This window comes from Mirounga leonina, unplaced genomic scaffold, assembly GCF_011800145.1.
Source record: "Mirounga leonina isolate KUSES-001 unplaced genomic scaffold, KU_Mleo_1.0 Mir_94, whole genome shotgun sequence".
In the NCBI taxonomy this organism is placed as follows: Eukaryota; Metazoa; Chordata; class Mammalia; order Carnivora; family Phocidae; genus Mirounga; species Mirounga leonina.
This window is the reverse complement of record NW_023270855.1, coordinates 55,924,482-55,940,066: the sequence shown is the minus strand read 5'-3', so window position 1 is coordinate 55,940,066 and position 15,585 is coordinate 55,924,482. Positions and strand designations below refer to the sequence as shown.

The following is a 15,585-nucleotide window of genomic DNA, read 5'->3' as shown; positions in this document are numbered from 1 at the left end:
AAAGAAAGAAAGAAAGAAAGAAAGAAAGAAAGAAAGAAAGAAAGAAAAAGAAAATGTAGCTGTTCCCCAAAAAAGCAATAAATGAGCCTGATATCAGTCATTCACACTTTAGTTAGAATTAGCTCAAAGAGCTTTGAGTGCATTTTCCCTCTGTACTGTTGGAAACCACCTGAGGTAACTTTAGGGATGGAAAGGAAGAGGGATCAGTGAGAAAGACATCGGTCTAGGGGAACTGCTTCCTGGCAGGGTTCAGCTGGCAATCATTGATACTTTAGTGTTCACACCAGAATAAAGCAATCATGGTGAAAGGGAGGCATCTCCTTATTTAAGGAATGCTACAAGGGAGGCATCTAGTCCTGGTGGGAATGCTGGGCTTTGGGGGCACAGGTGAAGCGATTTACTGTTATAGGAAGGGCAGCTCTTAAATGCTAACTCGAACACAAGGTGAGCTTATATTAGGAAACTTGAAAAACTGAAGAACTCATGTTCCTTGCTTCATTTGTAATGTTTTCTCTTCCTTCCTTCCTTCCTTCCTTCCTTCCTTCCTTCCTTCCTTCCTTCCTTCCTTCCTTCCTTCCTTCTTTCTTTCTTTCTTTCTTTCTTTCTTCTTTCTTCCTTCCTTCTTTCTTTCTTTCTTCCTTCCTTCTTTCTTTCTTTCTTTCTTCTTTCTTCCTTCCTTCCTTCTTTCTTTCTTTCTTTCTTTCTTTCTTTCTTTCTTCTTTCTTCCTTCCTTCCTTCTTTCTTTCTTTCTTTCTTTCTTTCTTTCTTTCTTTCTTTCTTTCTTTCTTCTTTCTTTCTTCTTTCTTTCTTTCTTTCTTTCTTTCTTCCTTCTTTCTTTCTTCTTTCTTCTTTCTTTCTTTCTTTCTTCTTTCTTCTTTCTTTCTTTCTTTCTTTCTTTCTTTCTTTCTTTCTTTCTTTCTTCTTTCTTCCTTCCTTCTTTCTTCTTTCTTCCTTCCTTCTTTCTTTCTTTCTTCTTTCTTCCTTCTTTCTTTCTTTCTTCTTTCTTCCTTCCTTCTTTCTTTCTTTCTTTCTTTCTTCTTTCTTCCTTCCTTCTTTCTTTCTTTCTTTCTTTCTTTCTTCTTTCTTTCTTTCTTTCTTTCTTTCTTTCTTTCTTTCTTTCTTCTTTCTTCCTTCCTTCCTTCTTTCTTTCTTTCTTTCTTTCTTTCTTTCTTTCTTTCTTCTTTCTTCTTTCTTTCTTTCTTTCTTTCTTTCTTTCTTTCTTTCTTTCTTCTTTCTTCCTTCTTTCTTTCTTTCTTTCTTTCTTTCTTTCTTTCTTTCTTTCTTTCTTTCTTTCTTTCTTTCTTTCTTTCTTTCTTCTTTTTGTTTAAATGAAATTGTATAGCTTTGGAGGATGTGCAACAGGCACATGGCTTCAAATTCCAAGAGAGCAGATGACGATGCAGTAGAAAGCGTCCTCCTGTGGGAGCCCCCAGACCTGAAAGCTACCCCCATCCCCATCGTGTCTCACTCCAGACGTAGTTTATAAACGTACATTCATTTCCCCTTTTTTCACTCACATGTGGTATCCTGTGTTCCGCACTGTCCCTTTTCACTTTCCTGGTGCACTTTCAATGGGGAAGATATTGTCTTGAAGGGGGTGAAAACTAGAGCTTACGGGGTGAAAAAGATCTTCCTCTTCTTTTTTTTTTTTTAAAGATTTTATTTATTTATTCATGAGAGACAGAGAGAGAGAGACAGAGGCAGAGGGAGAAGCAGGCTCCCCGCGGAGCAGGGAGCCCACTGTGGGACTCGATCCAGGGACTCCAGGATCATGACCTGAGCCGAAGGCAGTCGCTTAACCAACTGAGCCACCCAGGCACCAGATCTTCCTCTTCTTATGCAGAAAGCACAGATACACATAGAGCACATGAGCAGATATATAATCTATGTATGGTGTTACAATTTCAGTGGGGGGAAGAGCGCAAAACACAAAACGGTGAGAAACACTGATGGAACCATATACACTCAATATTGCCCCATGTCTGGGGCGCCTGGGTGGCTCAGACGGTTAAGTGTCTGACTCTTAACTTCAGCTCAGGTCTTGATCTCAGGGTAGTGAGTTCGAGCCCCATGTGGGGCTCCCTGCTGGGTGTAGAGCCTACTTTAAAAAAAAAATTACCCCATATGGTATATACAAACAATTGTCATTCATTTTCAAAGCCATATAACATTCCATTATGGGAATACACCAGACTCTATTAAGCAATCCCCTACTGATGCCTATTTTGTTGTTTCTAATGTTTTGCTAAGTGTTTTCTGTCATTGTTCATTTTATATTTTGTATACTTTTTACTGAAGTAGAATTAGTTTACAGTAATAACGCACAGGTCTTAGGTGTGTTCAATTTGACAAGTTTTGACAATTCTATACACTCATGTAACCACCACTAAAAATAAGTTCTAGGGGCGCCTGGGTGGTTCAGTGGGTTAAGTGTATGCCTTCGGCTCAGGTCATGATCCCAGGGTCCTGGGATCGACTACCACATTGGGCTCCCTGCTCGGCAGGAAGTCTGCTTCTCCCTCTGCCGCTGCTCCTCCCCACTCTCTCTCTCTCACTCTCTCAGATAAATAAATAAAACATCTTTAAAAAAATAAAAAATAAAAATAAGATCTAGAATATTTTCCCCACCCTAAAAAGTCTCTTCATGCCTCTGTCCACTCAGCTCCCCACTCTACCCTAGGCAACCACCCTCTATCCCCAAAGATTACTTTGTCTATTCTCCGGATTTCATATAAATGGAATCATACAGTGTGGTACCATCATATGGTAAATGCATACGATGCATTTTTATAATGCAACTTTATAAGAGACTACTCAATTCCCCAAACGGGGTAGAACATTTTGATTCCCACCAACAACTGAAGAGTTCTGGTGGCTCCTTATTTTCCACCAGTATCTGATACCCATCTGTTTCATTTGTTTTACTTTAGTTGTTCTGGTGGGTATCGTTAACATTTTCACCTGTCGGTAATGGTTCAGAACCAACCAAGTAAAAATGAAAAACAAAACCCATGCCGACACAATTATGTTTGGGAAATGCTACAAACTCTGTCCACTCTAAAAACACAGCAGCGCATCGTAAGGGCTCTGGTTCATGCCGCAGAGCTGCTTCTTTTTTTTTTTTTTTAAGATTTTATTTATTTATTTGACAGAGAGACACACAACGAGAGAGGGAACACAAGCAGGGGGAGTGGGGGAGGGAGAAGCAGGCTTCCTGCGGAGCAGGGAGCCCGATGTGGGGCTCGATCCCAGGACCCTGGGATCATGACCTGAGCCGAAGGCAGACGCTTAACGACTGAGCCACCCAGGCGCCCCCGCAGAGCTGCTTCTTAACGCGGCGTTCCTTAATCTTGTTTGGCTGGAGCATCTCTGGTGCTGTGTTTCACACTTACACATGTTGGTGGAAGCTACTGTGGAAGTGTTACTTTGCATTCCAGCTTAGCGTTGCCTTGACATATGCATTCCTGTTCCATAAATGAGATAATATGCTGTCAAGGGCATCAAAAAGTCCTCCTGTCCCTCACTGCTTATCCTTATCGGACTTGTTCAGATATCTCTTCATTGGGGCATATAAATGCCTTCTAAAGTCCATGATTATATATAAAAAATTTTAAATACAAAGATCTTGGGGAAGGGCACTAGGGGGTCTAAATCTACAGGGAGGGGTGAGCGAGCGAATGCAGACTCTTCCCTCTGGCAGGTTTGGGTATGAGGAGGAGGGAGAGCTCTATCTGAAGGGCACCGGGTCTCCTGGGGGTCAGCAATGAGGAGGGAGGCAGAGGCAGGGAGAAACCAGAAGTCAAACCTCACCTACTTCCCACACCTGCCTTGCCTGCCCTGGAAAAGAGTCTCTACAGCAAAGGCTGAATAAATATTACGGCTGGGATCACGGAAGCCCAGCCAAGCCAAACAAAGCCCTTAAAAATCCAACACAGGGTGGTTACAGAGGAAGCAAGGAAGATTGGGGGGAGGCTGAGGGTGAGAGAGGACAGTGACTCCCCTCGGCTGGATCACTCTCTGGGGCAGGGGCGCCCCCGGGCGCTGGGGGCCTAAGCTGCCGGGAGCCCCCCCAGTCCGACAGTCACAGACAGCTCCCAGACGTTGTCCAGGGTACCCTGGGGCGCAGCCGCTGTCTTGTGTGTCCCCGTCAGATGCAAGTACCTCACCAGACGTAGCACGTTGTGGGCTTTCACTAAATGTCTGTTATGTGAATGGTGACGGTCCATTGAGAAAAACACACCGGGATGGGAATTTCTTGAGCGCAAGGAGGGTGTTTTCTGTACATGTGCAGTTTCCACTCCATGTGCAGCCTGGAGCCCAGCATCGTGCCCGACACACGGAAGGCTGGGTTCAGTTCTCCTCCACTCACTAAGCTCCCAACAGCTTCCTGCTGTATTTAGTATAAACCAAACTCCTTGCCTGCCCCCCCGCCCCGCCGCCAACACCCTGAACGACATGCCCGTCTCCTGCCTGCCCTTCCTTCTCCCTCTCTCCACCCCCTCTCTCTGCTCCAGCCACAGGGGCCTCCTCGCTGTTCCTCCAACACACCAGACCAAGTCCTGATCACAGGACATTTGCATGTGCTGTTTCTTCAGCCTGAAACACGCTTCCCCCAGGACTGTACTTAAATGTCACCTTCTTTTTTTTTTTTAAAGATTTTATTTATTCATTTGAGACACAGAGATACAGAGAGAGAGAGAGCATGAGCAGTGGGAGAGGCAGAGGGAGAGGGAGAAGCAGACTCCCGGCTGAGCCAGGAGCCCGATGTGGGGCTCGATACCAGGACCCCAGGATCATGACCTGAGCCGAAGGCAGACGCTTAACCATCTGAGCCACCCAGGCGCCCCTTAAATGTCACCTTCTTAAGGGGTACCTGGCTGGCTCAGTGGGTAGAGCATATAGCTCTTAATCTTGTGGTTGTGAGCTCAAGCCCCACATTGGGTATAAAGCTTACTTAAAAAAAAAAAAAAAGTCACCTTCTTCAAGGAGGCTTTTCCAGCCTTTGGTTGCCTTTCCCTGTGGTTATATGCAGTTTCTTGGTAGCACTTACTCTTTTATCACTTTCCTGATTTATTTATGTATTTATGGTCTAGCTTGTTCAGTGCTTTATCCCTAAAACAGTGGTGGGCTCCATGAGTAAGGGCTGATTGAGCACCTCTGCTATGTGCAGGCCCTTCCTAGATACTAGGGACCCAGCAGAGAACAAGGGAAACTCCCTTCTAGCCTGTAAGGCCCTGGGGGTGGGAAGGAGAGAAATGAGGAAGACACAAAAACAGGTAAAGACAAAAGACAATGTCAAACAGTGAGGGGTTCCTGAAAACAGTGATATCACAAAGAGCTATGGGGCTGGGCTCCGGGGAAGGGGGCGGTCACCCATAGCCTCTCAGCCATCTGGGCTGAATATACAAAGACAGCGACAGAGTCAGAGGTGGGAGGGAGGGCATTTCCCGGCAGGCAGAACAGCAAGTGCAAAGGCCCTGGGGTTGGGACCAAGTTTGGCTCAATCAGTATTCAAGGAATAAATGAACCATAGAAGATTCTAGAAGTAACTGATTGCTGCTTAGGTTTGGCTGGGGAGGGCTTGGAGGGTGGGTAGGAGGTTGCCAGGTCCTGAGGGAAAGGAGCTTCTGGCAGAGGGAATGGCTCCAGCAAAGGCCTGGGCTGTTCCTCTTGGTTTTGTTCTGTCCTGGGAGTGGACAGGACCCAGCCAGGGGCCCTGGGCTCTCCTGGAGACCCACATCCTGGGACTCAGAGGAGAAACAGTCCCTGAAAGTGGGGGAGAGGTCATGGCAGAGCTGAGGCACCCCAGACTTTGGCCTTTGCCCACTGCGGCTAGAAAAGCACAAAACATCAAGATAACGGTCTTCCCTCCCTTCCCCCAGCCTGCCCTGGTGTCACTGGCCCTTAACCCTGTCCATCTTGCCTGTCCCCCAATCAGCACCCAGGGATGGGCTGGGAGCTCCCTATACTATTTCAGCATCTTTTGGGGGTGGTTACAGAGCTGGAGCAAGGATCGGAGCAGAACCTGGGAGTCCTGGTGGTGGGGTGAGGCTCCAGCTCAGAGCAGACTCGGGAAGCAGTGGGAGGCAGAGCTGGCTGGCCTCATGAATGGGGATTTAGCAGCTGGAAAGGTGAGCCCGGTCCGGGTCCATGGGGGAGGGAGGGAGGGTCGAGGCCAGGAAACCCTCCCCAAGCTCCCAGAGTTGGAAGGAGCCTCACACACACACCCCATTGTACAGATGGGAACACTGAGGCCCAGAGAGAACATGGAATGGCCAAACTCGTGCCTCCATCCTGGGGCTGCTCTTGTCTTTCCTCCAGGAGGGGGGCACTTGGGCAGGATGGGAGGGTAAGAGGGGGCTGGTTTCATCAGTCTCGTAGGAGTTGACAAGGCTGCTCACCCCCATGCATGCACCTGTCTAGCACTTTTAAAGGAATTGGCTCACATGCCCTGGGAGGGCCTGTGTCAGCTCCACAGCCCATCTGGAGATGGAAGCTCCAGGGGCAGGGTGGGCCGGCCTGGGGGCTGAGCGGTGGTTGAGTTTGAGCCTCACGGACCTTGGGGTGGCGTGCAGATGGGCGGTGGGAGGAGAGGGGGCTGAGTGATCCCATGCCTGTCCCCTCCTTGCCCCAGATGGCTTCCTCCACCGGTCCCATGGACCCCATTGGCAGCCTGGAGCTCCTGGATCTCCTGTTTGATCAGCAGGACGGCATCCTGAGACATGTGGAGCTGGGTGAGGACTGGGGCCACATCGAGGACCAGGTGAGGACACGCCAGGCCACAGAGCCAGAGCCCCACTCCATGGGCTCACAGAGCTCAATTTTAGCAAAGCACAGCATTGCGTCGAACCTCTCAGCTACCCTAAGGGGTAGGTGACATTAGCTTCTTCTTAGAGGTGAGGAAACCGAGGCCCAGAGAGGAGCAGTAACTTGTCCAGGGTCACACAGCACTTTGGGGCTGGGTTCAAGCTCAAACTCGGGGCTTGTGCCTTGGGGGGTGTACCTACGCTGCACGATTGTGTTCAGGCTCCAAGAACCCTGGGAGGAAGGGGAATTAGCCCCTTCTGTCTTGCAGAGAGGACAAGTGAGGCCCAGAGTCACACAGCTATCCAGAATAAAGCCTAGCGCTTTCAGCTCCCACCCCCTCCCTCTCTGTCCCAGCAGGTCCTGCCAGGCCCAGACTCTGATGAGTTCCTAAACTCCATCCTGGCTTCTGGAGACTCGGTGCCCAGCTCCCCGATCTGGTCCCCTGCAGCCAGTGACAGTGGCATCTCTGAAGACCTGCCCTCTGACCTCCCGGACACCCCTCCACGCAGTGGGGCGGCCGCCACCCCCACCGGCTGCCATACCACGGAGTCAGGCGAGGGGCTCTGTCCCTCCTACCACCCGGGACTCCCCTGCCTTGCCAGTCCCCCGGGACCAGTGGCCCAAGTGCTGGAGACCTCTGTGGCCATAGACCTGGGTGGGTTCTGCATCTTCGTTCACCACCCTCTCCTCGTTCCAGGCACTGTGCCCACACGCCGGCCCTTTGAAATAGGTGCTGTCATGGGCCCATTCCCCAGATGGTGAAATGGAGTCCCCGTGAGGTTTAGGAATGAGTCAGAGCCACTGAACTGGGCTGTAACCCTGGCAGGCTGGCTCCTGCCCCAGATACCATGCTGCCCAGATACCACGCTCATCTTTGAACCTCCCATGCCTGGATCTTAGAGATGCTCGATGAAAGTGTGTGAGGTCATGGGACCCTAGGCCTCGGGACGCTCCTCCTGGACCTGGGGGAAACTAGCCTTACGCACAAGACACCCCCCAGCAGGGCGTCCTTTTCCCCTTGAGCCTTGTAACGACATGGGAGCTCTTATTAGATTCATTGGAGAGTTGACAAAAGTGAGACTCAGAGAGGTTTAATCACTTAACCAAGGTCACACAGCTCTGCCCAGTCAGGATAGGAACCAAGAGCTGTGTAACCCTGAAGTCTGTGTTCTGGAGAGCAGCCTGCCTATAGGTGCCAGGTGGGAGGGGACCTGAGGTGAATTAGACCTGGTCCCTGCCCCCAGCGGGAGATAAGGCCGCTCTGGCTGGAGATCTAGTCTGTGATCCTGGGCTATAACTGCCGCTCCTGCCGGGTTGGCAGTGGGTCCCTCAGCAGTGTCCTGATGAATCGGGTTCCCAATTTCCCTCAGCAAGAAGACAGAGGCACCAGCTGGGGCTGTCGCCTTCAACCCAGGCCTTGGGGCCCCAAGCTGTGCCCCAAGTCCCTAGCACATTGTGGTCAAATCTGGGAGCCTTTCTGGAGGCAGCAGGTAGAAGCTGGGAGCTCAGGGGTCCCCACCTGACTTTTCCCTGTCTTTGTCCCCATCTGCCCTCATCAGAAATGTGGAGCCCGGGCCTGTGTTCCGAGGAGCAGGTTGAGTTGATGGACCAGCCTCCATCCTGCAACCTCACGGTGAAAGATCTTCTTCTCTCCGGCAGCGGGGCCGCCGACCTGGTGAGCAGCCCCGACCCCACCCCTCAGAGCATTGGGGTCGGAGGGCTTCATGGGGCCCCAGTACCTCCATTTCAGAGGTCGGAAGGCTGAGTCACACACAGGGTAGGGCACTTTCCAGTAGTAATAATAATTAAAAAAAAAAAGAGCTAAAACCAAGCATTCTTCTAAATGCTTTCAATGTATCATCTTTTAACTCACAGTAATGCAAAAGATTGGGGCTCTTGTTACATTAATTTTACCCTTGAGGAAATGGGCACAGAGAGGGTCAGCAATTTGCCATAAGTCACACAGTCGCTGCTGGCTCGATCCCTGGGCTGGCCTATTGGGTCACTGCCCACTGACCCAGGGCCATCTGTATTTCCAAGGGCTTCGGGTACCCATAAACCAGACCTGACGACCCAATTAGTGCCCCCATTTCACAGATAAGGAACCAGTTGGGCTGATTAATGGCCTAGAATTCTGGGTAGTGGGGATTGATCCACAGGATTGACAGACTGTCCCAATCTGCACCTTTATTCTGGGGTCTGTCATTCGCAGGGTGACATTTTTAAGACTTTGACACTCGGGTGACATTTCTAATGCTTATCTTTCATAATTTAAATTTAATTAAACACTTTTTTTTTTAAACAGGCAAATGCATCCATACAGCCCGAGTTCCAAAGGCACACACAGGCATGGGGGGATCTTCTCCCTCACCCTATGTTGCCAGATACCTCCCTTCCCACACAGATGCCAAGGACTCCTCCCAAAGGGATTCCTTCTTCATTTTTTAAGTTTGACATACTAAGTAGTGTCCCACCCTTAACATGTTTTTGGCCCTTTATTTTTTAACTTGAGAGTTTATCGTGGTGATTGCTTTATATCATGATACGGGGGAGCCCCGTCCTTTTTCACCACTGTGTAGTACTCCCCACCCCGCATACCCGGGTGATGCCTTTTTAAATCTATCCCCTATTTGTTGGATATCCCCACTGTGTCCAGCCCTTTTGTCCAGGCGTGAGGTTCCGTAGGATCAGTTCCCGGCTCAGAGGGCTGGTGCTGGCTCCTCCTGAGCCCCAGCGCCCATGCGGACCTGACAGCAGACGAATCGATAGTTTCTCAAATCTGGTGCCTCTTCCATTTCCTGGAGGGGGTCGGTTTCCCTGCCCCCAGCGCCATGTCCTGATTTTTCCCACAGCAACAGCATCACGTGGCAGCCCCCCACCTGCTGCGCCCCGGGGCTGACCACTGCCAGGAGCTGGTGCTGACAGAGGATGAGAAGAAGCTTCTGGCCAAAGAAGGCCTCACTCTGCCCACCCAGCTGCCCCTCACCAAGGTGAGCCGGGGCTCCGGGCCCCGCCCCCTTTCCTGCAGCTACCTGCCCAGGAATCTCACCTTGGGGGCCTCCTGCGCTAGAATGTCACGACGCGTCTGTCGCTGGAGCCGGGAAATGCATCCTAAAGACCAACTCGGTGGGCAGGGCTTGGCATCCGGGAACCAAGGGTGGGCTTCCAGGAGGCGGTGGTTTGGGCTCTGGGAGCCTTCCTCGTGCCTTTCACGCTTTATCATAGCCCCTTGCAGGCCAGAGCTCACAAAAGGGGTGACCCGCAGGCCAGGTACCCCTGCAGACAGGCTTCGACTGGGCTGTGCTGCATTTTGTGAATGTTTGAATTTTGAATTGGTTGCTAACATTTCTCTGGCCGGGAGTTTTCACGCAAGAATTCCGTGACTGTGGCCCCCATACTCCCACACCGCCATATGCAACCAGCTCGCCGCAGCTGCCCCCCGACCCCCAAGCCTATTTCGTTCAACTCAAGACCTGGGTTTGCCATTCCCACTGGAAAGACATTCCTTCGTCTCGGTACCAGCCGGCTCCGGGAAAGGCGCTGTTCCCAGGCGTGGCCAGAAGGTGGCGCCATCGCACCAATGCGCAAAGTCTGGTGGCCAGTTCCTAACTGGGATGGGGTCTGGGAAGATCATCAGGACCCAGGACACCCCCGCCCCGCCCCGCCCCAGAGACTGCAAGAATTTAGAGGAAGTCACTTGGAGTCTTCCCCCAGGTCCCTGGGTCTGGGGCAGGGGGGGCTCCCATGGGAAGAGAACATGGGTCCAGACAATGGAGTGGACTCTCCTCGTGTCACTGTGCAGTACGAGGAGCGAGTGCTGAAAAAAATCCGGCGGAAAATCCGGAACAAACAGTCGGCCCAAGAAAGCCGGAAAAAGAAGAAGGAATATATTGATGGCCTGGAAACTCGGTAAGGCTGGGGGCCTGGGATGCCAAACTTGGGGTGGGGGAGGGGAACAGAGGCCCAGGGAGAGGGGTGCAATGTGACTAGGGTCACAGTTTGGGGGGGCCTGACAAAATGAGAGGTGTTTTTTTTTAATTTTTTTATTCTTATGTTAATCCCCATACATTACATCATTAGTTTCTGAGGTAATGTTCCATGATTCATTGTTTGTGCATAACACCCAGTGCTCCATGCAGAGCGTGCCCTCCTCAATACCCATCACCAGGCTAACCCATCCTCCCACCCCCCTCCCCTCTAGAACCCTCAGTTTGTTTTTCAGAGTCCATCGTCTCTCATGGTTCGTCTATCCCTCCGATTTCCCCCGCTTCATTCTTCCCCTCCCGCTACCTTCTTCTTCTTCTTCTTTTTTTTTTTTTCTTAACATATATTGCATTATTTGTTTCAGAGGTACAGATCTGAGATTCAACAGTCTTGCACAATTCACAGTGCTTACCAGAGCACATACCCTCCCCAGTGTCTATCACCCAGTCACCCCCTCCCTCCCACCCCACCCCCCACTCCAGCAACCCTCAGTTTGTTTCCTGCAATTAAGAATTCCTCATATCAGTGAGGTCATATGATACATGTCTTTCTCTGATTGACTTATTTCGCTCAGCATAATACCCTCCAGTTCCATCCACGTCGTTGCAAATGGCAAGATCTCATTCCTTTTGATGGCTGCATAATATTCCATTGTATATATATACCACTTCTTCTTTATCCATTCATCTGTCGATGGACATCTTGGCTCTTTCCACAGTTTGGCTATTGTGGACATTGCTGCTATAAACATCGAGGTGCACGTAGCCCTTCGGATCCCTACTTTTGTATCTTTGGGGTAAATACCCAGTAGTGCAATTGCTGGATCATATGGTAGCTCTCTTTTCAACTTTTTGAGGAACCTCCATACTGTTTTCCACAGTGGCTGCACCAGCTTGCATTCCCACCAACAGTGTAGGGGGGTTCCCCTTTGAGAGGTTTTTTTTCCGACTCTGGGGGAGAGGTTATTTTTCATGTGAACTGCAAGGATGGAAAGATGCCTAGAGATGGCAGAGGGCTCAGTCCCGAGGTCCCTTTATCCCCTAGAATATGTGGCACCAAGAAAGGAGAATGCATGGCCCATCTTGTTCTGGCTCTCTGCCTGAAGATGGGGTGCCTACTCCCCCAGTCTGAGCATCCCTGGTCCTCAGCCATCACGGCTTCCTTGAGTGTGTGTGTTGGGAAGGACAGAGGGGACATCATTCCTGGCAGAAATTCCTCAACTGAAAAACTGTGACCCCAGTTTCATCCAATCACCTCTCTCTCTTTTTTTTTTTAAAGATTTTATTTATTTATTTATTTTGAGAGAGAGAATGAGAGACAGAGAGCATGAGAGGGAGGAGGGTCAGAGGGAGAAGCAGACTCCCTGCTGAGCAGGGAGCCCGATGCGGGACTCGATCCTGGGACTCCAGGCAGTCGCTTAACCAACTGAGCCACCCAGGCGCCCCAATCACCTCTCTCTTAACTCATGTAAGGGGACAGGCTCCTCTTCTTTAACAGAAACGTGTTCTGTCTTCCCAAGTCAGTTTTGGGATGTCATACATTTCTGGGAAGTTGTCCGTTACAAATGTATCACCACAAAATGGTTCATAGGTATCTCTTACTATTTTGCTAAGCTCTACGTTGTTGGCAGTCATACCCATTTTAATAAATTCATGCTGTTCATTTGTGCCTTCTTTTTCTCCTTCATCTTCTTGATTTATCTTGTCAGAGACTTATTTATTTACTTATTCTTGCCAGAGAATGGCTTTCTGGCTTTTCCTCCCACCCACCTGTATTTTTGTATTCTAGTTCTTCCATTTCTGCTCTTATCTTTATTATTATTTTTAATTTATTTAAATTCAATTAATTAACATATAGTGTATTATTAGTTTTGGAGGTAGAGTTCAGTGATTCATCAGTCTTATTGCTCTTAGCTTTAGTATGTTCTTCCTTGATGCTTTATTTTGGAGGGAGTTTGTTCTGTTGTCCTTTTGCTAACTTTCAACACGTGTGCATTCGCTTGTTGAGCTGTATAAAGGCTGGTAAAGATCTGTCCCTCCCGGCCCTGCGTTAGCTGCCCCTCACGCATTGTGATTTGCACCAGTGACATTACCATTGGGTTCTTGGGTCTTCCTTAATCTACATCATGGATTCTTTTCTATCCCATGAGTTATTTAAAAGAAGGGCCTTTCAGTGTGTGTGTGGGGGGGGGCGCTTATTCCTTTCCCTGGATGCAATGTGAAGACCAACATATTCACATGCTGGGATTTGTGTATTTCAATTCCACATCTGAGTGGTCTGGGCCAAGACCACGATCACAGAGGGATGCAGACGGGAAAGGTGGGGCCCCAGCCTGGATCTGGGATCCCTAGATGGATGGATCACCATTGTCATGTTCCTCAGATGCAATCTACAAAGCCCCTAATCAACCTTATTTCATGTCATTCTCCCAAACACTCTGTGAACTAGGTAATTGTTGCCCCATTTTACAGGTGAGGGGGCTGAGCTCAGAGAGTAGAGTGGCTTGAGCTCACGGGGAGGGTGAGGATTGTAATTTGGTTCTCCTTAGACTCCCAGTCATCCTACTCCTTGGTCTTCTGGAAGCATCACTGCCCAAGTTGGGCATTCCATTCCCAGTCCTGGGGGCACAGACTAGTGTGATGCCCCCACATCAATGCAGATGTGGGATCTAGGAGCCAGGCAGACCTGGGTTCAAATCATGGCCCTGTCCACAAACTCGCCCGGTGTATTTGGATGAGTGACGTCCCATCTCTAACCTCAGGTTCCCTGCCTGTCAAGTGGGGCCTGACAGGGAGAGGTCAGCTGGGCCAGTTAGTGACAGGCATATTCTGAATGTCACTGTGACATTGTCCCTGCAGGATGTCAGCCTGCACTGCCCAGAACCAGGAGCTTCAGAGGAAGGTCTTGCATCTCGAGAAGCAGAACCTGTGAGTCTTGGTCTAGCTGTGGCAGAGGACAGGGGTAGCTGGCCCCCAGAGTCCCTTGCAGGAGAGTTGAACAATGTGGGGGGCAGCCTCTGTGATGGCAAAGCAGAGCAGGGGGTAAGGGCTCCACCTAGAAAGGGGGCAGGCTGCATAAAGGAGGGCACTTGGACTTGGGGACAGGTATTTCCAGTGGAGGAAATGACACATGAATGGCCAGAGGCTAGAAACACAGCATCCTGGAGGACTGCATGTGTTCCATCTAAGAGGTGCATCTACTCAACATATATTTAGCACCTCGTCTGTGCCAGGCATTGTTCTGGGCAATGGAACCACAACAGTAAACAAACAGACAGTCTCCTGACTTAGAGAACTCATGGTCTAGTGGGAGACATACTCAAGACAAATGAAAATATATGATTGTTTTCAAATAGTGATTGTCACTGAGGGTAAGAGCGAAGCAGGATAAAGGCACTGGAGAGCAAGTGGGGCCTATTCTGGGCAGGGAGGTCAGATAAGGTGACTTTTGAGATAAGACCTGATGGATGAGAAAGAACCAGCTACAAGAAGACCTGGGGGAATAGTGTCCTTGGTACAGAGGGAACCAGCATGTACAAAAGTCCTGGGGCAGGATCAGGTCTGGCATGTAGCAGAAACAGCACGTGAGCCCTTGTGGCTGGAGCAGAGTGGGTGAGGGGGAGAGAGGGAGGAGGGGAGGGCAGGGAGGGGATGGGGCAGGTCAAGCAGAGCCTTGGGGGCCATGGGGAGGACTTGGGCTTTTACCCCAGGAGGGTGGGAGCCCTGGGAGGATGGAGAGAAGCCCACTTACATTTGAAAAGTGCCATCTGGCTACTGCTTGGAGCATTAACCCTAGGGTGGCAGGAGGGGCCTTAGGGGGGCCAGAGTAGAGGCTGGGGCTGGCATTTCAGTGATAGATGATGGCGGCCTGGATCAGGGAGGTGGGGTGGCAGAGAAGTGAGTGGGTGCAAGGGGGTGGGATGTTCAGGGAGATTTACTGAAGCAAAGAGAGAGAGTCTGGGACTCTAAAGACCAATGGGGCCGTGAGGGATGAATGGGCTTCAGACATCAGCCAGTCTGGGAGATCCCAGGAGTGGATGGGAGTCAGATCACAGCCCCATGGGGCTGAGCCAAGACCCTCCCATTCCCACTAAGATCCCTCTTGGAGCAACTGAAGAAACTCCAGGCCATTGTGGTCCAGTCCACCAGCAAGTCGGCCCAGACGGGCACTTGCATAGCGGTAAGTCCTGGTCCCCAGGATAAAGGGGGTCCTCCGCCTTGGCAAAGGGGGTCTGTGTGGGGAGCTGAGCACAGCCTGAGCCCCAATTCAAGCACGATCCCATCTTCTGGGCCTGTTTCTTTGCTCACAGGGTGGGGGGAGGGATGGGGTGACCTCCCCCATCTCTGCCAGGTCCTGCTGCTCTCCTTTGCCCTCATCGTCCTGCCCTCCATTAGCCCTTTCGTCACCAACAAAGCCGAGAACGCCGGAGACTACGCACCTGTTCGAGGTAGGTGGGCTAGGGTTGCTCTGTCCTCAAACCCCCCCCGGGCTGCATCATGGGCACAATCCCCTTGTTTCCCCAAGTCTCTATACTGGGCCTCTGGGGGACATGGAGGGGATCCCCTTGCCTGCTCGCTACTCCTTGAGGCTGGGGCTAGGGAACGGAGGGACACCAGTCCCCCACCCCACCCCTCATGATCCTCCCAACCCTTGTTCAGTTTTCTCCAGAACTTTGCACAACGATGCTGCATCCCGCGTGGCCCCCGACGCCACACCAGGCTCCGAGGGCCCAGGACCACGGTCCAAGGATGGCACATCCCAGGAAGGGTCTCCAGGCAGCCCCACGGTGGACTG

General features: G+C 50.6%; 1 protein-coding gene across 1 annotated transcript; it reads left to right on the top strand.

Annotated features, from left to right (window-relative positions):
• Window positions 1-6,104: 6,104 nt before the first annotated feature.
• Window positions 6,105-15,185, top strand: CREB3L3 (cAMP responsive element binding protein 3 like 3). Its single transcript, XM_034996978.1, has 8 exons — window positions 6,105-6,131; window positions 6,635-6,763; window positions 7,162-7,462; window positions 8,367-8,482; window positions 9,660-9,797; window positions 13,650-13,718; window positions 14,886-14,970; window positions 15,142-15,185. The coding sequence occupies exons 1-8, from the start codon at window positions 6,105-6,107 to the stop codon at window positions 15,183-15,185; spliced, it is 909 nt and encodes a 302-aa protein (XP_034852869.1).
• Window positions 15,186-15,585: the final 400 nt, after the last annotated feature.

Excerpts from the sequence above, each read along its gene's own strand:
- CREB3L3 (XM_034996978.1), top strand. The coding sequence starts at position 6,105 with ATGAATGGGGATTTAGCAGCTGGAAAG. Across the intron at positions 13,719-14,885 it reads CATCTCGAGAAGCAGAACCT|ATCCCTCTTGGAGCAACTGA; the intron begins GTGAGTCTTGGT and ends ATTCCCACTAAG. Across the intron at positions 14,971-15,141 it reads AGACGGGCACTTGCATAGCG|GTCCTGCTGCTCTCCTTTGC; the intron begins GTAAGTCCTGGT and ends CATCTCTGCCAG.